The sequence below is a fragment of the Cervus canadensis genome, chromosome 18 (genome assembly GCF_019320065.1).
Source record: "Cervus canadensis isolate Bull #8, Minnesota chromosome 18, ASM1932006v1, whole genome shotgun sequence".
In the NCBI taxonomy this organism is placed as follows: Eukaryota; Metazoa; Chordata; class Mammalia; order Artiodactyla; family Cervidae; genus Cervus; species Cervus canadensis.
In genome coordinates this window covers 43805803-43829285 of record NC_057403.1, presented here as the reverse complement: position 1 = coordinate 43829285, position 23483 = coordinate 43805803, and the positions used below count along the sequence as shown (strand labels likewise).

The 23483-nt window shown below is 36.4% G+C and overlaps 1 protein-coding gene and 1 long non-coding RNA gene across 18 annotated transcripts in view; one reads left to right on the top strand and one right to left on the bottom strand.

Annotated features, from left to right (window-relative positions):
- CHD9 (chromodomain helicase DNA binding protein 9) overlaps positions 1-23483 on the top strand; it is a 219426-nt gene that overhangs the window by 188435 nt on the left and 7508 nt on the right. For 9 of the 17 annotated variants that reach the window (XM_043435129.1, XM_043435131.1, XM_043435133.1 and 6 more), the window contains 13 exons: positions 3070-3173; positions 3664-3781; positions 4378-4435; positions 6764-6806; positions 7174-7393; positions 9524-9726; positions 11948-12856; positions 14059-14222; positions 14943-15215; positions 15946-16114; positions 19939-20078; positions 20380-20601; positions 22794-22922. In XM_043435129.1, coding sequence (XP_043291064.1) covers positions 3070-3173; positions 3664-3781; positions 4378-4435; positions 6764-6806; positions 7174-7393; positions 9524-9726; positions 11948-12856; positions 14059-14222; positions 14943-15215; positions 15946-16114; positions 19939-20078; positions 20380-20601; positions 22794-22922 — 2752 coding nt within the window. The remainder of the gene's footprint in view (positions 1-3069; positions 3174-3663; positions 3782-4377; positions 4436-6763; positions 6807-7173; positions 7394-9523; positions 9727-11947; positions 12857-14058; positions 14223-14942; positions 15216-15945; positions 16115-19938; positions 20079-20379; positions 20602-22793; positions 22923-23483) is intronic. The other 8 variants (XM_043435138.1, XM_043435137.1, XM_043435135.1 and 5 more) reach the window with 5 other exon arrangements.
- The window catches only part of LOC122420242, a 44073-nt gene continuing 28427 nt past the window's right edge, over positions 7838-23483 (bottom strand). Inside the window, exon 3 of the long non-coding RNA XR_006263242.1 lies at positions 7838-7923. This is a non-coding gene — a long non-coding RNA (uncharacterized LOC122420242). The remainder of the gene's footprint in view (positions 7924-23483) is intronic.

Sequence of the window (23483 nt, the reverse complement as noted above, 5' to 3'; positions counted from 1 at the left end):
ACTCTGCAGATAGGCCTTCCCAGCCCACTCTAGCTGGAGCAGCCCACCAGTCACTGACTATGACTTAACCTTATTTTATCTCATTCATGATGCCTACTAGTATTAAAAATTGTATTTATTTTTAAATTGTATTTTTCCTGTCAGTACAATTTAATTTGATTCAAGGTGACATATGCTGTCCGTCTTATTGATGATCATATTCCTAGCCCCTAGAGCCTGGGAAATAGTAACAATCAGTAAATATAATTTGTTGTTGACTTATCAGCTCCTCTTTTTCTTTGATCTGATTGAATTCAACACTCTTGTGATTTCTAGGAACTGTGATCTTTGAATTATCCTCTTTCATTATTCTCTCCCTCACTGGCTTCTCCTTTGGGTTTTATTTGGATTTTAACGTATTCATATCTCTCTCAACACACTCCCTCGTTGCCTCCCAGCCTTTGCATTCTTGGAGCAACATTCTCTTTCCCATTTTCCTCCCTTCTCCCTCTCTTACTACTCAGAAGACATCAACTCAGCCTCCCTGTCCTCTCAGCTGGGTGCCTTGTCACAGCACTCATCACAGGTATTGAAGAGGTTTTGCAGATACTTCTTCAGAAGGGCAGGGTTATGTCTATCTTGTTATTGCCATTGTTAGCACATAGTGAATACTGTTTAAATCTATTTTGCATGGATGATCTGGCCAGGGGAAGTCAGAGGCTTTATGCAAGAGATTGCAGAAATTAACAACAGGAGTATATGCACCTTATTGTATTCCTTTCCCCAGCAGTTAATGAACACTTAACATGCATATGGCACATTTAAACCAGGAGGTATATACTGAGTGCGCTTTACTCTTTGTGTATGTTAGTCGCTCAGTCGTGTCCGACTCTGTGACCCCACGGACTGTAGCCCACCAGGCTTCTCTGTCCATGGAATTCTCCAGGCGAGAATACTGGAGTGGATTGCCATTCCCTTCTCCAGAGGAACTTCCCACCCTAGAACTCTGGTCTCCTGCATCACAGGCACATTCTTTACCGTTTGAGCTTCAGGGAATTCTGTAAAGTGAAAGTCACTCAGTCCTATCTGACTCTTCAGGACCGCGTGGACTATACAGTCCATGGAGTTCTCCAGGCCAGAATACTGGAGTGGGTAGCTTTTTCCCTTCTCCGGCTGATCTTCCTAACCCAGGAATCCACCCAGGAAGTGGAGTCTCCTGAGCTATCAGGGAAGCCCCCTTTACTCTTTAAAAGAAGGATAAAAACCTTCCACCTCAGATGTCACAGCATGTTGAGCTTAGAGTGCCACCTGATGGTTTGTAAAGGGAAATACATATCTGACCCACTTGATGATTCCCCTTTGGGTATCCTGTCTCCAGTGTTCTTTCCTCTTATTCCTTTATCTTTTGTGCTTCTGCTTTGATTAATCCTGACCAGGAATGCAATCAAAACTAAGTATCTTGTTTAACTGTATTTTTCCTCATCTTTCTTCAGCTTTTGCCATATCACAGGAAAACCTCTCTTCCTCTTCCTGCACTAAACTAAAAAATATTGTGACTGTGACACTTCTCTTTTTAAGCAAAATAAGATATAATGAGATGTGCATTTTAGAATGCCGAAAAATGTCTTTCAGTCTCCTGGCAAAACGCTTATGAAAAATAAACAGTGATTTTCTTATGTTTTAATTACTTATAAAACTTACAACTCTTTCATTGTCAGTGTCTTTTATTTCAGCTACATTAGTGGTTAAGTATTAGGTTCTTGTGGACGAGACCAGAAACATTGATCACTTATCTTCTATCTGAAAGTTTATTTTGAATTCCCAAGGATAACCAACTTATAGGAAACTCTTCATATCTTACATCCATAGTCCTTTGTTAATTGATTTATAAAATTTATGATGCTACGATGAAGCTAAATTTGTGGGGTTTTTTTTATGTGTTGTGTTTTTAAATGGTTTGAATCTCTGGTAAAGAAGTGAACATTTCAGTCCTTTTATGCATGGCATCTTTCCCTTTTTAGAGGTGTATATTACTTCAGAGGTGTGTTACTTGCAGAAATGTTTCTGGGAAAATAATAATTTCAAGTGATAAAGGAAAAGAAAGTTATATTTATAAAATTATAAGTGCTGTAATTGTTTTATATTAATGAAAACCACCACATTACCAGAGCATCATGGATTTATCATTGTGGTTTCAGTAAATTATCATATTGTCATTTTGTGGCATGTATTATAAACAGCATAAAAAATAGCACTTGGAGTGTTTTCATCAAATCACTAATCAAGAACCTGCATTCTCCCCACTTGTAAGCAGCGCGTAGTTTTTCAGCGTGATTTCCTAGCAACTGCTGCTGCTGTTCAGTCACTCAGTCGTGTCCAACTCTTTGCGACCCCGTGGACTGCAGCACGCCAGGCTTCCCTGTCCTTCACCATCTCCCAGAGCTTGTTCAAACTCATGTCCATTGAGTCGGTGATGCCATCCAACCATCTCGCCCTCTGCCATCCCCTTTTCCTCCTGCCTTCAGTCTTTCCCAGCATCAGGGCCTTTTCTAATAAGTGGACTCTTTGCATCAGGCGGCCAAAGTATTGGAGCTTCAGCTTCAGCATCAGTCCTTCCAATGATTGATTCAGGATTGATTTCCTGTTCCTAGCAATAGCAGTCTAAAAGAGACATAACCTGTTTTACAGCCTAGTGCAATTGATTTGCTTTTTAGGGGTTCAGTCTCCTCATATACAAAATAAAATATTTGAACCAGATGATTTTGGCCACATTGTTTGCTGACATAATCAGATAGATTTTTGTCTGTATCTAAAGGAAATCAGTGGAAAGACTATTATTCCTTAAGGATAAAGTAAACCTGTTGAAACTTACTTCTGTTGTGCTTAAAATTATTAATTCATTTTATGATATCTTTGTAGTTATTGTGCAATTTTATAATTTTAATTGGTGATAATTGTGGGAAATAAGAAAATAAAGTTATATCCTTTTTTTGTTAAAAACCACAGTGCTTTTTATAAGCTATGTAAAATTTTGCCTCCTCTTAGACTTGTTTATAGTAACCCATAAACTCGTATCATGCTTTTTTTAAGTGACATTGATGTTTGGGTCCCAGAACCAGACCACTCAGAAGTCCCAGCTGAGTGGTGGGACTTTGATGCTGATAAGTCGCTCCTTATTGGGGTTTTTAAACATGGTAAGTGAGACGTAAGATAAGTAGAGTCTTCATCTCTGTATACTGTTAAGTCAGCTATGTCTTAATTTTTTTATTTCCACTTACAGCTTTATTTCAGTAACACCCATTGAATATATATATAAAGCATGCACTCTCGAACTGTCCATTAGTCACTACATTTTCTTATGAGTGGGTGGCATATATAAACTGCTTCTCCCAGACATGTCTCATGTAACATTCCCTCTAAGGAAGAGTTTTTATGTGAAATTTGTTGCATGTGATCAGATTTTTCTCTTTTTCAGCTTAACTGATAAATTTAATCTAGATTCCTAAATATACTTATTGTCAGACCATGTAATGTTTGGGATAATTTCTAGAAAATGTTTAACCTGTATCATTTTAATATATGGTCCCTTTAGTGTAGGAAGATCACCCATCATAAATATGAGAAATACTTACATGTTTTTCTTCTTTTTATCCTTTTTACTTCCAAAATTGGTGGTCCCTCTAGGTTATGAAAAGTATAACACTATCCGAGCAGACCCAGCATTGTGCTTTTTGGAACGAGTAGGAAAACCTGATGAGAAAGCAGTTGCTGCGGAACAGAGGGCAAATGATTATATGGATGGGTACGTGCATTTCAGAAGCATGAGTTCTCCGTATATCTCTGTCAACATCAGTGTGTTCTGTCAGTGATGTTTCTCTTTAGATAAAGTAGTAGTAGCTAATGAGAGTCTAATAAATTAGCACTTGTTAAACAGAGTGTGAATGAAGAAAGGGACTGAACGTTCCCCACACCCATTCATTTGATGAGTTCTTCACTTGTCCATTCTTAGTAGTCACAGCAATTAAGCCCATAAAATTTTGAAGGTGTACGAGGGAAAAAGAAAGCTAAGCATACACAATTGAAGAGAAATATGATGTTCATTATACCTGTTTCTTTTCTCACCGAAAGAGAAAAGTAAGAGTCTATGTTAAGATTAATACCACATTTATAAGTGAGCTTGGGGGTAAATTAGAGTAAATTAGAACTAGCTTTCTTCTGACTTGCCATGTAATTGCCTTCATGCTATTAGGTGAGCTCCTCTGGCTAAACAACAGAGACTTCAGTCTGACCTTTAAAACATATTAAAAAGTCCTTCCAACAGTACCCCATTTGTTTGTCCAGCCAAGGGAAATTTGAAGTTCGGGAACAATAATTATGGCATTTGTTGGTATTTAACAGGGATGTGGAAGATCCAGAATACAAACCTGCCCCAGCTATCTTTAAAGATGATATAGAGGTATGCTTTGGATCATGTTTTTAAGTCATCAGTTCTAGTTATCCATGTTTTCTTTTGCTTGCTTTTTCTTTTGTGTGTTTTTCCTTCATATGTTTTTATTATGCATCATTTCTCTCAAGATAGTGACCAACATAGGTTGCCAGACATCACAAATAAGCATTTAGAATTTGCTTGATCTCCCCTTCTAGACAAGCTGGAGACTGGTTTGGACATATGGATGAAATGGAACTTGCCAACATGCTACACTGCTAGGAACCAAAGAGACAGTATTCAGGGGCAAAATCCCAAAGCAGAGTGAGAACTAGATACTGAAGACACAGAGCAACAGTCAGAAACTGGGCCTCCATAAAGCAGTTTGAAATAGAGGGTAGAGCCTGGAGGAATTTTGAGCTGCCAAAGCACAATTCTAAGTGGTCTATTTATAGAAAGTCAAAAGGAAGAAAAAGAGTTGTTGAAAGTACAGAAAAGAATCTGTTGGATTGGAGAAATGATATTAAAAGAGGAGAGGACTTTTTCCAGTATTTCTGAGAACATAGTAAAGACTAAACAATGCTGTGGCTGTCAGGTAGGATTTGCTGGCCTTGGTTGCCAAGGGAATGGGATATTGAGGAAGAAAGATGAAGTTTAGGCCAGTGTGTACCGGTGAGAATGATAGCCAGTAAAATCAGAACCCTTAAAGGGTAGTACTTCCCGCCAAACTGCACATGAAAACATAGAAATCTATCTCAGCATGGGCTTCAGGTAAGGAGAAAATTATCTCCCCTGAGAATTCATAACCATAGGCCTACCTTTTCTTGAGTTTATGGTTTGATTTTTTTTTTTTTTAATCTGCATGGTCCAAGAATTCTCAAGGCAAAAAATGTAATATAAAAAGAGATCCCAAGCTGGTAATACCATTGAGGTACCTGGTGAAGGAAAACAAACAAAGATAAAGAACTAACAGAAGAAACAACTTCAGTTGAGATTATATTTGCATCCTGAAGATAGCCTTCCATGAAATAAGGTCAAAATCCAAAACTTCATCTATGAGGAACAATTTACCATGAATTCATGTTAGCAAATACAACAAAGAACAAGATTAGATGTCTAAGAATTTGTAATAATAGATCTCCTGAAATAGAAAATAAATAAATTTTTTACTGATTAAAGAGAGAACTAAGAACAGAACAAAAGAAAGCATATGATTTTTAAAGGGACATGTGAAGGAGAATTATATGTAACTTTAGAAGTGGAAAATATTGACCTTGAAATTTAAACTCCACAAATAAGTTAAACCTTGTGCTGGAGAAGCAAATTAGACACAGTTCATGAGAGGAGAAATTATTTACAATATAGAGGAAATTATCCAAAATGTAGCATGATGAATCAGTTTGAGCCAAAAAGAGAGAAACCACATAGTAATTTCAATAGGGAAAGCTTGATGTAAAGACTTACTGATTGTGATAGAGGAACTGAAATAATGAGAGAGAGAGTAGAAAGAAGTGTCGGGGACTCTAAAGAATGTAATAGCCACTGCTCCTGAGGCTGAGATACAGCACCCAGGGAAGGATCCTGTCCCCACGAGGGCTAAGGGTATGGCCATAGTAAGCAGAGGACTGTTATCAAAGAGATTAGAAATAACAAGTATTGGATAGGATGCAGAGAAAAGTGAAACCTTGTACATTGTTGGCGGGAATGTAAATTGGTGTAGCCACTATGGAAGACAATATGGAGGTTCCTTAAAAATTAAAAATTGTCATGTGATCTAGCAGTCAAACTTACGGGTACTTAGCCTTTAAAGAAAAGCACAAATTTGAAAAGATATATGCACCCCGATCACATGTTGTTTCAAGTATTATTTATAATAACCAAGATGTGGTAACAACCTAAGTGTCTCTTGATGGAAAAATGGGTAAAGAGATTGTGATATACATAACACACGTTTTCATGTCTATGTTTATGTATATATGTATACAATGGAATATTATTCAGTCTTTAAAAAAAAATGAAATCTTCTCCTTTGCAACAACATGGATGGACCTTGAGAACACTATGCTAAGTGAAATAAGTCAGATAAAGACAAATACTGTATGATCACTTAATATGTGGAATCTAAAAAAGAACATATTTTTGAACTAAATTGATAGATAAAGAGAACAGAGTGTGCTTGCCAGAGGCTGGGAGTTAGAGATGAGGTGGAAATGGGTGAACTGTTTTTGGTTTGAGTTTTTTTAATTTAAATAAATTTTTAAAATTCTTTTGCAAAACAAAGTATTATAAAGAAAATCGATTCTCTTATTGTATTTTGACCCAGTTTCCCTGTGACACATTTCTGTTTTCTTTTGAAAGGATGATGTTTCCTCACCAGGAGATCTTGTTATAGCAGATGGAGGTAAATAACATTTCTTTCTTTCTTCAGTATTGTTGTAAATTAGCATTCCCATGATACCGTGAGATCAGTAAACTAGTACACTATTATATGTTTCAAATGTGCATGAAATTTATTGAAGATAGTTGCAATCATTATAAAACATAGTTGATTGAAAGTTTAACAGTATTTTTAGTTGTCAGAGCTCTAATTAAAGCTTTTTTTAAAAGAGATTTGTTTTTGCTTTTCACTTAACTGAATTAAAAGAAAAAATTAAGTAGGGTAATTTTGCTGCTTTTGTGAGCTTCATGGCAGTATCTATTGAGTTTTTTTGTGTGTTTGTTTTCTAGTTGTGTTTTTTTTTAATTGACATGAGTTTCTTTAAATGTAGATGGTCAGCTGATGGAGGGTGATAAAATTTATTGGCCTACTCAGTCAGCCTTAACTACCCGTTTGAGGCGTCTCATTACTGCATATCAGCGTACTAATAAAAACAGACAAATCCAACAGATACAACCTACTTTCCCTGTGCCTGCCAGTGTTATGCAGCCTCTTTATGAAGAAGCCACTCTTAACCCTAAAATAGCAGCCAAGATAGAAAGACAGCAGAGGTAAGACTAAGTTTTTAATAGATAGTATCTAAATATACTATTCATTCTGAAGTCTGTTAGGCTATGATTATCTCACTTTGCTAAAAACATATCTAGGTAGAGAAGTTGGTCAAAGCAAAATGCTTTATGCACACATACACATGTATATAAGTATATGCACATACAAAGATGGTTAAACTAATTGCATTTTATAGTTACTAGGTCTTATTTTATGTGTAATTCATGTTTATGAACAATGAGGTGTAAGGGAAATGAAGGTGAAAACTCAACAATTAAATTATAAATGAAATGTATTTTTAAATTACATGAAATAAATTCCATTGTGTCTTATTTTACACGATGACATTAATGAAGTACAGAATTCATGAAAGAGAAGTTCGTCTCTGCTTTTTACCGAGGATGAACCCTTAAAGCTACTGATGTCAAAGGGAAATAAATAGTAGTAGAACTTCTTGCAAGAGATCTTGTTAGGAGGACAGGCACACTTCTCTCATTCCCAAAACTTTAACTTCTTAAAAAGGATAGGATCCCTGGAAAAGAATAAGAAAGTTTAGCAATAACCTGGCCTCCTTGTTAAACCTGGATCTTTGGATTTTTTCTGAAAGATAAATCATTGTTCCTTTGTTTCACTTGAGGCACATTCATTGTAACCAGAATTTAGTCTGACACTTAAGACTTTAGCTATCCTAGATGTAATACTCAAATGCTGCTGCCTTTGTAAATACACTGTTTCAGTTATCTGTCCTTGCATAACCACCTATCCCATAACACAGTAACATAAAGCAACATCAGTTTTTTGTTTCTCACAATTCTGTGGGTTGACCAGGTGGTTCTTCTGCTTCCTAAGGTGTTGGCTGGAGTCTGGGGAGGGTTTGAAAATCAAGAGTTAGTTGCACAGTCACGTCTGACTCTGTGATCCCATGGACTGCAGCCCACCAGGCTCCTTTGTCCGTGGAATTCTCCAGGCAAGAATACTGGAGTGGGTTGGCATTTCCTTCTCCAGGGGATCTTCCCAACCCAAGGATCAAACCTGGGTCTCCTTCATTGCAGGCAGTTTCCAAGAGGGAATATTCCAAATGGCAAAGGTTGAAGTTGCAGGTTTTTCATGGCCTAGCCTCAGCAGTTACAGAGTCACAGCACAGGGCCAACCATAATTTAAGGGAAATGAGTTGCACCTCTCAAATGGAAGAATGGCAAAGAATTGGTGGCCATCTTCAGTCTGCCACATACATTTTCCCTCAGTCTGGAAGATTTAGATAATCTTCCTAAAGTTTTAGTTTTATCCTAGTATTCAGTGGCCCTTTATTTAGTAAAAGGATAAAGTTTAACTTCTTAAGCCTTAATTCAAGAGTCTCTTCAGTTTAGGCCTTAGCATGCATTTATAATTTTATTCACTACTATTTCCTCAGCCTGAATGCCCCACTTAGTCTTGATTCAGTATCCTACTTAAGTTGTCCCCTGTCACCGAGAATACTCTTATGAACTCTTTAGTCCATACATGGCCCTTCTATTCCTTCAGTGTTCAGCATGGGTTCTGTATCCTCTGCTGATTTTTTCCTGCACTAGACTAGCTCACAGTATTCTTTGTTTTCTGCACTCACATAGCACTTACCTAAATAAAACTAGTCATTTTCAAAATGATAAAAGATCCTATAATAACATGCATCTTTTCCTTTCCATGTCTTATCTAAGCTGTAAATAAATGCCACTTAACTCTGTGATGTCTTTCTTCAAGTTTGAACAAATCCTTCCATCTTCTGTGCTATCCTAAACTTGTGGTTTCTATAATACATACAACTATAAAATACTACCTTATACTGTAAATATATTTGAAATGTTTTATCTTTTGCCCAAAGGGAGGGTCATCATGTCTTATACATTTTTGTATCCCATGCATATTTTTTCACACAGTTAAGTATGCAAAAAAACCATTATTGTCTGAAGGAAAAGAAGCATGGGTAGAGATGAGTCAACTAGCATTTTTGAATGTGTTTATAAGGCAGTAACCCTGGATTTAATCTTTTAAAGTGTTAAGTACTTGAAATATTTCTGAATTTTACAGTAGTCATTTTTATTCAGCATTAATATTATTTCCATGAGCTATGTGATTTTTTCTGTAATTCAAAATAGATGGACAAGAAGAGAAGAAGCCGATTTTTACAGAGTTGTATCTACATTTGGAGTGGTATTTGATCCTGACAGAGGCCAGTTTGATTGGACAAAATTTAGGGCCATGGCTCGGCTACATAAGAAAACTGACGATAGCTTGGAGAAGTACCTGTACGCTTTCATGTCTATGTGTCGGAGGGTTTGTCGTCTTCCTTCCAAAGAAGGTATGTAAATAAAAAATGTTTTTTTCCTTTGTTTCAATCAAAGAAACAGAATTAAATTTCAGAAATTCCTAGATTTTTAATATAGTATCATCTAATTCAACATTTCACCAGTTTTTCTGAATGGTAACTAAACTCTGCTTAACAGTCTTTTATTCCTTAATTCTACTATTGAAATGAGAGCTAAAGAGTACAGGTACACATTTAATTTTGAGAAAATAGTCAGTGTTTTTATTTAGAATTAGATTTATGATTGTCGGGGGTGGGAAAATAAAGGATAACTTTTGATAAATAGAACTAACCTATATTTTTAGTCCATCTGATAGGAACTGTGCTGGAGGGCTTATTTAGCACAAATGATTTTGCAAGAAATGAGGCCTCCATTCAAAAGAAAATTTAGTAGGAAAAACCACCCAGGGCCTTCAGAAAACAAAACCAAAACAAGAGCAATTAATCAAGACCTGCTAATTCTCAGCCAGTTTAAATGATTTTGAATCCCAGGTGGGGAGTTTTCATATATCCCTCACTTTTCCTTCTGTGATGTTAAAATCTTATATCACTAATCATGCTGCTGCTGCTGCCGCTAAGTCGCTTCAGTCGTGTCCGACTCTGTGCGACCCCATAGACAGCAGCCCACCAGGCTCCCCCGTCCCTGGGATTCTCCAGGCAAGAACACTGGAGTGGGTTGCCATTTCCTTCTCCAATGCGTGAAAGTGAAAAGTGAAAATGAAGTCGTTTAGTCATATCTGACTCTTCGAGACCCCATGGACTGCAGCCTACCAGGCTCCTCTGTCCATGGGATTTTCCAGGCAAGAGTACTGGAGTGTTGCCATTGCCTTCTCTGAAATTATTAGCCCAGGAAACTTACATTAGTACAATACCATTAACTAAACACCATTTCAAGTCTTACCTGTTTTTCTACTGATGTCGTTTTTTGTTCCAAGAGCCCATGTTGTATTCCATTGTTATTTTTCCTTCACCTCCTGCCGTCTATAACAGTTTCTCAGTTTGGGTTTGTTTGTTTTTTTTTGTCTTTAATGACCCTAATGCCTTTGATCAATTTTGCCAAAAACCCTTCAATTTGAATTTGTCTTGTGTTTTCACATGATTGTGTTGGGTTATGCCTTTTTTTGCAAGAGTAACTTAGAATTGATGTTGTGTCTTTCTCAGAATGTAACATCAAGGGGCTCATGATGTCAGTGTGTCTTATTACTGATGTAGCCCTTGATTCTTTGTTAAGCTTAGGTAGTTTCTGCTGTGTTTCTCCAGTGTAAAATTATGTTCTCCCCTGTAGTTAACAGATACCTTAAGAAGATACTTTGAGACCACACAAATCCTATTCTCCTCAAGCTTTCACCCATTGATTTCAGTAACCATCAGTAGATCTTGTCTGCAGCAGTTTTTAACTGTGCAGTTCTACTGCACGGAAAAACTGTTCTTCTCCCTAGTCTACTCAATTATTTATTCATGTTCGTATTTATTCAAATGAGTATTTTTTATTCTGTAAGTTATAATCCAGTACTGTCAGTGTTAATTCTGGTGTTCAGATTGTTCCAAATCTGGCCATTAGTAGCTCTTCAGGTAGTCTCTACATTATTCCAACAAGCCTCTATCTTTTTTTGAGTACTTTCCAACTGCCAGTATCTCTGCTGATAAAGATATGACCCCACCAAAAAGAAGAGAGTGTGGTCTGATGTTGCAATGGAACTGTCTCAGACTAGTAGTCATACACTGTTTGACAACTGTTCCTATGTTTATATCAAATTTTTAAGAAAGACTTTGGTGTCCCTGTGAGTCCACTGTAATGCTCTGAGTTACCTCAGTGCACTTAAAGATATACAGACTTAAGTTTGCTTATGGGATGTTATTTTAACAGTTTTAATTTATATTTATAAGTGAGTTTGAGTGCTTTTCTCTTAGATTAAAACAGAGTAGTGTGACATTAGCTCACAGAGAATTTCTTAAAAGTACGTCCTAGTTAAATTAACACACTTTGAAAGTAATCTTAATGTTTATTTAACTTTCTATAGACCCAGTGTTATGTGTTATGTGTTTATTAATATTTCTAAGACTTATATTTCTCCTCATTTAAAAATGTTAAAATGAAATTCTGAAACTATACAATGATATTGAGTACACATATATTTTAGAAGTTGCATTATTTGTTTTAAACCTATAATGAAGTATTTTTTAGGGTAATATGTTTGTTCTTGCCTCAATATAGAATTGGTGGATCCAAGTATTTTTATCCAGCCAATCACAGAAGAACGTGCTTCTCGGACTTTATATCGCATTGAACTTCTAAGGAAAGTAAGGGAACAGGCCCTCCGACATCCACAATTGTTTGAGCGCTTGAAGCTTTGCCATCCAAATCCAGACTTACCAGTCTGGTGGGAATGTGGCTCTCATGATAGGGACTTGCTCATTGGAGCTGCTAAACACGGGGTGAGCCGAACAGACTATCACATTCTTCGGGACCCTGAACTCTCATTTATGGCCGCTCAGAGGAACTACAGTCAAAGTAAGATGGCTCATTCAAGGACTTCTACCCCACTTTTACAGCAATATCAAGTAGCACTTTCTGCTTCTCCTCTTACCTCTCTACCTAGGCTCCTAGATCCTAAAGCTGTTATTCTAGAGGATGTGAAAGTTAAAAGTGAAAACCTTAAAGAGGAGCCTCAGTCTTCTGAAGAAGAGTCTATGTCTTCTGAGGAAACCAGGACACTAATAAAGTCTGAGCCTGTAAGTCCAAAGAATGGTGTTTTACCACAGGCTACTGGAGACCAGAAATCTGGTGGAAAAGGTGAAACAGACAGACGCATGGTTGCAGCCAGAACTGAGCCTCTAACTCCAAACCCAGCTTCTAAGAAGCAGCGAGTCCACAAAAGAGGATCAGAGTCTAGTTCTGATTCTGACTCTGATTCTGAGAGATCGTCCTGTTCTTCCAGATCATCTTCTTCCTCGTCTTCCTCCTCTTCGTGTTCCCACTCTCGATCAGGCTCTAGCTCTTCTTCCTCCTCCTCTTGTTCTTCAGCATCATCTTCATCCTCATCCTCGTCTTCCTCTTCCTCCTCCTCCTCCTCATCTTCGTCAGAAGAAAGTGACAGTGAAGAAGAGGAAGTCCAAAAGAGAGGTATATGCATAAAGTGCTTTTGCTATTTTAAGACATTTCACATGCAAATGAGAAGTGATTCAGATTGCTTAAGCATGCTTAAAATTGTTAGTTTAAATTTTACGTGTACAGATTTTCTTAAAGAGGAACTGCTGAAAACACAGCTAGGTTACTGTTTCATACTCTGTATTCAGTATTCACATTGCAAAATGGGTTAGTCAAACAGGATTAGAGACTTGGCACAATAATTTTATTTATTTGTGATTGCCTTAAATTTAGTATTGTATTTTTCCTAAAAGAAGTTCATCAGTGAGCAAATAAAGATAATAATTTTATAATAGACACCAGTCCGACTAACAGGACCCAACTTGGCCCTACTCAGAAAGATCTAGCAGAGGAACTCCAACCTGTCCACAGAGTAGTGGTAGGTGGTCCTCTTCTGCAGGTGTCCTTATTGCAGTCTGACAGCTTGGGTGTAAGGAAATGTGAGTGAGTGTGAGTGCGTTAGTCGCTCAGCCGTGTCCAACTCTTTGCTACCCCGTGAATTGGGGCCCACCAAGCTCCTCCATCAATGAGATTTTCCAGGCAAGGATACTGGAGTGGGTAGCCATTCCCTTTCCCAGGGGATCTTCCTGACCCAGGGATCTAACCCAGGTCTCCTGATTGCAGGTAAACTCTTTACCATCTGAGCCACTAGGGAAGACTGTAAGGAAATGAGTCAACATCAAATGGGCACAGGAGCCATCCTGAGACCCACAAGAGCAAGCATCCCCTGTAACATCTCCACAAGCATGACTTTCTGGGTTTTCACACAGGACATGCCCAATTACGAGAGTCCCCTCCTGAAAGAATGATAGCCTCCCCGGCAGATATTTGTGCCCTCCCAGTCTAGACTGGTAAACTCCTGAGTTTACCAATCAGGAGTGTATGTGTTTTCAGGGAAACAGACCTAGAGAGTTACCACAGGTCAAATCTTCTTGCAGAAAGGGATGTTTGGTTAACCTTTTCCTTCAAACTCCGTAATGCCACTTATTTGGCTTTTGCTATAATTTCAAAAATAATGAGTACTTTATTGTATTCTACGTGATTTTTTTTTTTACTTCTCAACTTTTCATTTTCAAATATGTCTGATAATCCTAATTATATAGGATTTGATAAGTATATGCAAAATTGTGTGTTACACAGTCTTTAAAACAATTATAATTGGTCATAATTATTCTTAGCAGAAGGTACCCCTCACATGAAAGCCTATGATGAAGAAAGCGTCGCATCACTGAGCACTACCCAGGATGAGACCCAGGATAGTTTCCAGATGAACAATGGGACAGCAGAGTCTGCTTACATCCTACAGGGTGGATACATGCTGGCAGCATCATATTGGCCAAAGGTAAGTTTGCTGCTGATATAGGTCATTTTTAAAAATATTTTTCTGTCTTTAATGGTAGATATTCTTATGTAGGAAAAAAGAGTCACTATTATGTGTGGGATGACCATTTGGTGTTAGCATGAAAAGTAACAACTATTATTGTCAACTGTTACTCTGTTAGATATATGTCCTTAAACGTATATGATTCTCAACCTTAGAATACTCTGAAGAAAAGATAATGAATGCTTATGTTCACATACAATTCAGATGCTTCTTTATGAAATAAGTGCTTTTAAGTGGGTCTTTAAGAAAATTTATGAGCCAGTTGTGACCTAGAGAAATGTTCCTTTAAGTACAGGTACATATAGTGGTGGAAGCTTAGACTGTATTAAGACTGTTCTTCCTTCTTCCAGTATGTGACTGGATTAGTAGACGAGTACTTAACTTTAGAAATGAGAGAGAAGAGAACTCTCTACTCTTTTGTATACTTCTGAGTTGTTTGAATTTTTTATGAGGACCCTGTATTACTCTTATAAAAACAAAAGAACAGCAAAATATCTTTACAGTATATTTTTTTAACTTCACCAATGGAAATTTATACAGAATTGTAATATGTATGTGAGAAAATGTATGCATACCAGGTATACATAAGTTGTACCAGGGATAAATCCATCAAAGCTGTGATCCCCAAAGGTCTGGCTCAATGACTAAAATTACCCCTTGATGTTCATGCTGTTGTAGGATCGTGTGATGATCAACCGGCTGGACAGTATTTGTCAAACAGTCCTGAAAGGGAAGTGGCCTTCAGCTAGAAGAAGTTACGATGCCAACGCCATGGCTTCTTTCTATACCACAAAGCTGCTGGACAGCTCTGGTGCAGCCACAGAGTACAGCGAGCCCAGCGCGCCCCCTCCTGCAGGTGCTGCAGTCAAAGACGAGCACGATCAGTCAGCACAGATGTCAAAGGTGAAGAAGCATGTACGAGAAAAGGAGTTTACAGTGAAAATCAAAGACGTATGTTTATTTTTATTGCCCTAGGACCTGATTGCGATTGCGGTGTGCAGCATGCTTTTCCTGCAAATGGCTGCCTGCTCTTACTCTTACTTCCTTCACATACTTGTTTTCTGGTATTTGGATTGTTTTTTCTTTTTGATATCCAGGTTATTAAACTTGAATATTCTACTAGAGGGATCATCATTAAATATGTTTCTCTACCTATACTTCTGAAAATAGTCCTTCTGCTGATCAAGATGCTTTCTTAAACAGTCTGACAATTTCTTATTGTTTAGTTCTTTTATATAATATTCAAATGGTATGTCAGTGCACTTTCTGTTTTAAATATTTAGCATGCCTTGTTACAGTAACATTTCATTGTTCAGTGTGATTTTTGAAGCTGAACTGATGCCTAAAACATGGGTAATATCTCTTAAAATGTCATGTGAATAATGTACACAGATATATGTCAATCACTGAAGGGGTTACAATGTACTAGTCACATGAAAAGTTTGGTTTTGCTCAGAAAAGTGTACGTAATACCTAGAATTTTTTTCCACTTAAAGATAGAAATTTTAATATTCATTATAGAAATTGATTAAATGTTTTTCTCTAGTTGATGTATGAACAAGAAGAGAACGTGACTGATTTTTCAGGGTTTTTACCTCACTTTTTCAAAGTAAAAAATTTATCTTAATATACTGCAGTGATTTTAATCATTTCTTTCTTGATAATGGCATCTGTTTAACAGGAAGGTGGTTTGAAGTTGACATTTCAGAAGCAAGGGCTCACTCAGAGAAGGCCGCCGGACAGTGAAGACTGTGCTCCTGGGCAGCAGCAGTACCTCACTAGACTTCGGGACCTTCAAGGTGCGTCAGAGAGCAGCCTCGCCAGTTTCCCAAAATCCATACCACTATCAGGTGAATATGCTGGTAATCACTGCCTCAGCATGAAATAGTCTATTCTTCCTACGTCCTTCCTAAATCCTCACTTACTCACAGAATACTTGCAAGAACGAGATTGTGTCTACTTTAAACAGCCCTTTTATCATAAGAAAGCTCTAAAATACACAAAATTTCTTCTTTGGAAGCAAATTCTGCCCGCAATTCGTTCTTCTCAATGATTGTATTTTTGTCTTTAAAGGCATCACAGAAATAACCTAGTCAAATGTCTGCATGATAATCTTAACACTTTGAAAACAATGATAATACCTCCCCTTGAGACTGTGTTTTGTTCTAACTTTTTGGCAATGTGAATCAGTAATTATTAAATACGGAATTAGTGCCAAGTGTTCTGTACTCTAAAGGCACTGAGGATTCCATCCATGAGAATTTGCTTTGTTCCTGTTGATATAGTTGTACTTTAGTTTGGCTGTGTCCCTCTTGAAGTGTGCTGTCAACAATTGAGAATTTTAGTTAAGAGTAGTTGAGTCTTAAAATGTATGGACCACAACATACTAATCGTAAAAAAAATATACCTTTTCGGTTAAAAGCAGATGAGGGACTGGACTTGCCTTTGCACCTCTGCACACATACAGTTGAGGACCCTATTTCGGTTGCCATCCAACACGTGAAAACGTTTCACAACTCCTGTGCTTGTGCAGGGTGTGAATTTCCTAAACTTTGGGAAATAATGCTGCATTATAAATGTTAAATTGATTGCTGTTTCCAGTAGCTGCTATTACCACATTCTAGTTGTAAATTATAATTAAGTTATGAATTAGAGTCATCAGAATTTTGTCTCATAGTTTCATTACCATTCACTGTAATTCTCTAATTACTAGACTTTCGGACAAGTATGAATGAGCCATAGATCTCTTACTGAAATATAAATCCCTCAAATTGTGCTTACAATGGCAGTATGGCAGTGTTGTTATTATTTCTTTTTTCCATGAGAAAATGGGAAGAGGTGGGGAAGATAAGCTCTGGGATTTTTTTCCCCAACATAAATGCGTTTAATAATACTGCTGCTTGTACTTTGATAACTCCAGAACTATAAAGTGGGATTGATACTTCTGTCATCTGAACATTTTATTGCTATTGCAGCTGAAGACTTTCAAAGACTACAGCCTTTGCCTATAAGTAATTCTTTGGTAAATAATACTGTCTTGATAGTGTCAGTAGTAATTATAACACTAATTTGCACCTATACAAAATATTAAAAAGCCAAAACATTAAAACTAGATAAAATTATTTAAGAATTGTATCTCATTCATCTTAATAATTGCAAATGTGAAATCTTCCTTTTGGCCATGCAACACGGTGTGAAGGATCTTAGTTCCCCAGCCAGGGACTGAACCTGTGTCCCTCCATTGGGAGCACAAAGTTTTAATCACTAGACCACCAGGGAAATCCCCTTCAATGTGAAATCTAGCTCTGTCTTCTTACAGGACTCTTAGGAAACCTGATAACATTTTTGAGCCTTTTCTTGTTTGTGATGTGAGGGGTTGGGGTCAGAGGAAAGGTAGCATTGTCAGGTAGATTAAGTAATACATGTGAAGTGGCTGGAATGGAACTTGGCACATAATTAGATGCTAAACAGATGTTAAAATTAGGTTTTAGAATTGGGTATTGAACAAGTGCTATTGTAATTCTTCATATTAAGCCCTTTTTATGTTTATATGAGCATGCCTCTGAATTTTATCTAAAAGCTTTGAATGAAGATATATAATGTAAATTAATGAAAGAAAGTAAAATAGCATAAATTATAAGTCTTTAGTTTATTCCAGAAACCACCTGGAATAGTAATCAAAAGATGGTAGAACTAAAGAGCCTGGAGTTGAATTCTGTCATTTACCAACTGCTGTGACATGGGCCTGCAGCATAACATTTCTGATCACATTTATAAAATTGGCTTAATACCTCTCTGTCTTGTTTGTTCTGTTTTTGGTAATTTAAGAAGACATTTGTAACACTTAGCCTAGTTTATGGCGACAACTAGTAGGCACTCAATAGAAAGTAATATTTATTTTAAATTTTAATATTATTATAATTACATCTTAGAAAAGACAACACAGGCTTTATGAAATAGAGTAAGTTAAATTTCCATTTTGGATTCTAGCCCAAAATAAATCAGTAATGTTTATGAAAATCACTCTCAAGAAGAAATTAAGGTTGCTGGGTTTTTTTGTTGTTTTTAAAAAAGAAAAGGAAGTGTCTTTCATGAGTACACAGGACTTGCTCAAGAAATTCTTCTTGGATGACTGAAAATGTATTTCTCACTACAAGCTGAACCATTATAAGCAAACATCTCATTCTTAATAATATTTTCTTTCATAAGAGTATTCTAGATGATGTACTCTTTAAGGTCAGGAACTGTGTCTTACCTTTGAACCATCCTAGTCCTTTGTACGTAGCTGTTTAAAAATATGTATCTGTTGGGAAAAAATGAATGCATGGAACTGTTTCATTCATACCTCTTACAAACGTTTTTTTATTGAGTGCCTACTGAAATAAGGAGTCTTTAACTGGCAAGAAACACTGGTGATCTTAGGGAAAATACCTTAAATAGTCTGGTCAGGGGCGGACTTTGGGAATTTGAGGTGTGAAGTTTGTCATGAAAAAGAGGAGCATGACAGATACCATTTCAGAAGTTTTGAAGGCTATGAAAAAGCCAAAGAAAGTTTGTTTTTTGTTTGTGTTGGGCTATGATTTTAAGTTGATACAAAGCTAATATAGATTAAGATATTTCGGCACCAAAAAAGCAAAGATAAATGGTAAAACAAACTTATACTTAATAGAAAAAGTAGGAATTAATGGGTTCAAAAAAGGTGGAAAGGTTTGCCTTGTACGTGAGAAAGGCATGCTTCTTCCTCTGAAAGAAAAGATATGTGGCTATCCAAGGGAAAATTTTGGGGAGACATGTTAAAACTTGAAGGAGGCCTGGATTGCAGTTCTCCTGGTTTTTGAATGAGAAATGGGGTGGTATTTTTAGTTAAAAAAAAAAAAAAACTAACTGATTACTAGACATATTGTAAAACCAATAGATCTTGGTTATACAATAAAATGTCAATTCATTGGTAGTCTGAATTGTTTCAAGTGTACCTTATTAACAAAAATATCAGTGGATTCACCTTAAAACTTTATAGTACTAAATGTCAAACTAACTGTGAATTTTGTTCTGTATCTTAAGTAAGTTTATGATAATGTCCTCATGAGCTATCAACAAAATATATGTACTTTTGTGAACTATGAATTTTCTAATTAAATTTTACATGCAACATGATTTTTACATGAATGATACTTTGTTTAAACTATCAAATGTCAGTATTTTACTACAATTTTATTATAAAATGTACATTATCACTAAATGAATTTTGATTTTAAAAATCAAATTAGCTTTAGTTGTATATTATTTTTTACAAATAAAGGTAGACTTGTATAAAAAAAAGCTATGTTTTTTTGAATTTAACATTTTATTTTGATCATGAGTCTCATTACAAGCATTAATTATTTTATTTTGTTGAAGTATAGTTTACTTATAATGTTGTATTAATTTCTGCTATTCAACAAAGTGAGTCACTTACACACACACACACCCTAACACACATTCTTTTCCATTATGGTTTATCACAGGATATTTAATATAGTCCCCTGTGCTATACAGTAGGACTTATTGTTTATCAATCCTATATATGATAGTTGGCATCTGTTAATCCCAAACTCCCAGTCCGTCCCCCCGAAAGTGATTACTTTTAATTTAAGAACTAGATTTTTATCACTCTTTTGCATTTTTAATTTGTTAGGTACTCCCATTCAATCAACCCTTGGTGCCAATGGAGTTTTATTAGACAACCAGCCTGTAGTCAAAAAAAGGCGGGGAAGGAGGAAGAATGTAGAAGGTGTTGACATCCTCTTTTTTAACAGAAATAAACCACCTAATCATGTAAGTAAAGTAATGCTTAAAAGCTACTGATCCTTGAGTCCAAAATTCATCCTAGTAAAGATAAATATTGCTGCTTTGTGAACAATAAAAATAACTGGAAAATTAGGAGTGTACTGTATAGTTTCAGATTGCATCTCAGTACAGTCCAGCACTGGCCAAGATTCATGAAAATTTTAAATTTGAAAGACTTAGAAGAAATTTTAAACAATTTTTGTTTCTCTTCGAAAAGAGCTGCTTCATTGGACCAAAATCGGAATGCTAACGCATGGAAATAACATTTTCATTTGGTGTTTTTCTACAGGTTGCGTTAGGCTTAACCACCTCACAGATTTCTACAGGGATAAATCCAGCACTATCCTATACTCAACCTCAAGGAATTCCTGATACAGAAACTCCTGTTCCAGTTATTAACCTTAAAGATGGGACAAGACTTGCAGGCGATGATGCACCGAAGAGAAAGGATTTGGAAAAGTGGCTTAAGGAGCACCCAGGTTATGTGGAAGATTTAGGAGCTTTTATTCCTGTAGGTGATACCTTATAAATCTTAGTATATTTTATCTCTATGATTCATCACATCTATAATGATGAAGTATAAATTCTCACCCACTTACGTTAAATATGTGGTCTGCCCAAGATGTAGGAAAAATTAGCAACAAAAACTAATGAACATCTTTCCTATGATATAATATTATTTTCCATTTTTCATTCTGCATCAATGTGTTTAATAAAAGTCACTGCTCATATACAGAGTACTATCATAGACCCAATGACAGTTATAAAGGTATAAAACCTCCAATCCTTTTCCTCAAGTTTATTTTAAAATAATAAAAATGGTCATAGTAAAATAAACATTTATTGAGACTTAACTCTGTACCTGGCTTTATACTTAGCACTTACATGCATAATCTCATTTAACACTCCCAAACTTTATCAGAATGGCCTTGTTGTAACTTTATAGATAAAGAAATGGAAACTGAAATTTTAAATAAATAGTACAAGGCCACACAGCTAATAAGTCTTAAACCCACTGTCCAAACCTCTGCTCTTAAGATCTTATAAGAATACAGGTACATGGATTATATTAGTCAAGATGAGAATAGATATATTCATTTGCATTTTCCTTATCCTCTGAAATACTTCCTACTCACTATCTTATGGGCATATGGCTTTCTTACTCATAGAAATGTACTATTTCAGTTTGCAGTGCTTTACTATCAGATGCTTATGTACCAGATTTTGTGTTGGTCCCCCTTGTTGTTTCTATATATTTTATAAGGTAAAAGAGTAGTGGCATATCCCCTGTATGCCAGTAGTAGTCTTACGCTATCTGCCTCCATTACGAAGATGACCCAGTAATGTTGTTCCCTACCCTGTGAGCTGCTTAAGGGTTGTGTCCTATTCACCTTGTAGCCCCAGGATTTAGCACATAATTTCTGATACAGAGAATGGTATCTAGTTCCCTGTAAATATTTACTGAGTCAATGATTTGTAAATGAAAACCTTTTGAAAAATGAAAGAATACCATTTAAAGGTAAAGTGATTGTTATTAACAGAAAAAAAATTAATTGCCTTATTTTTTCATGCAAAAGAACCACAGAAGCTCCAGTCCCTAGAATGTGACTGTACTTGGTGTGTGTGTGTGTGTGTGTGTGTGTGTGTGTGTGTGTGTGTAGTGTTTTATATTGTTGTTACTATAACCAAGAGGTAACGTGGTAGTCTTGGCTACCTCAGTCTTGGTTTTCATATCCCTAGTTCTTTCAGAAAATGCCACAAATTCTCAAACTTCCACTTAATTCTTTTTATTAAAAAAAAAAAAAGCCAAATACAGCTCTTGTAAGGGACAGGTTTTCAGTAAGATGAGCAATAATAAAACAAGTACTGCTTTCTGAAGATGATGAGGATGATTTGTTATACCGGTAACTTCTTAACATGTTAGTAAATAACATTCATTTATTTAGTCAATTTTTATTGAGCAGCTGCTGTGTGCTAGTTACTGTTGTAAGGGATTTAGGATAAAACAGTGAACAATATAAAGTTCTTGCCCTTTTGGCAATTATACTCTCGTCTCTGAAGATTCTCAGACCTTTCTCTTACTACTGCAAAGGAGTCTTTATTACTTTTTTTAACTTAGAGCAATTCATCATTTTCACTGCAAATAACCCTTTTATCACAATGTTTTATATAATGTTATAAAACAATTTTAAGACATTGCTATAAGCCACATTTGTTTGAGTAGAAAATACAACATAATGTTGGTATGATTTCCCAAGGGCACTTGATGTTAATGGTTTCTTGGCTCTCACATGCTACTGTGGTATGTCTACAGCAAAAGGATTGTAACGTGATGTTATGTACTATCCCTTCAATATATAACATAAATAGTTGGCCCTTGACCAACACAGGAGCTAAGAGATATTGACGCATGCCACCCTCCACAGCCAAAAATTCAAGTATAATGTTACAATTACCCTCCATGTCCTCAGTTACACATCCTTGGATTCAATCAACAATGGATTGTGTAGTCACTGAAAAAAAATCCACATATAAGTGGACCTACACAGTTGAAACCCATGTTGTTTAAGGTTAACTGTATTACTATATCTTATACATACCACATATCTTCAATTTTACATGGTTAAATTACTTGGATCAGCTTATTTGTTCCCTTTGCATAGTTAAAGATTTTACAGCTATTTCTTTGTCTATATATTTTAGAGAATGCAACTCCATGAGGGGAGACCCAAACAAAAAAGGCATCGTTGCAGAAACCCCAATAAATTAGACGTTAATAGTCTCACTGGAGAAGAACGTGTTCAGCTGATTAACAGAAGAAATGCCAGAAAGGTATTTGCATATTTGTTGTTAATTTTTCATACTGATGCACTATGTAAGAAATCTTTAGAACACTGTTTCATTATGCAGTATTTTCTAACAGACCTAGTAGGGTTAAATCTAGAAGATTTGAGGGGAAAGACACGGACTACAATTTTATGCAGTCTAATTTCAAATCCCACACCTTTGGCTAAGCTGTCAAATGAAATAAGTTACTTTATATATCTGTACCTTTGCAGTGGCACTGAGCCAGGGCACTGCATCTAAGGCAGTAGTTATCCAAAGGGGGTAACTTTGTTCTCCAAGGGACACTGAGCGATCAGGGGACGTTTTTGATAGTCTTATCTCCAGATGAAGGAGGTGGGTGTTGGAGAGGTGGTGAGCTGCTGGCCGGAGTCTGTTGGCCTCGGCGGGTGGAGGCCAGGAACACTGCTACACCTCCTGCAATGCACAGGACACCCCCCACGACACCAATCCAAAATGGTCTGTAGTGCAGAGGTTGAGAAACTCTGCTGAAACGGAACACTATTCTCATCATAGCCATTACAGATTTATATATATTTATCACGTATG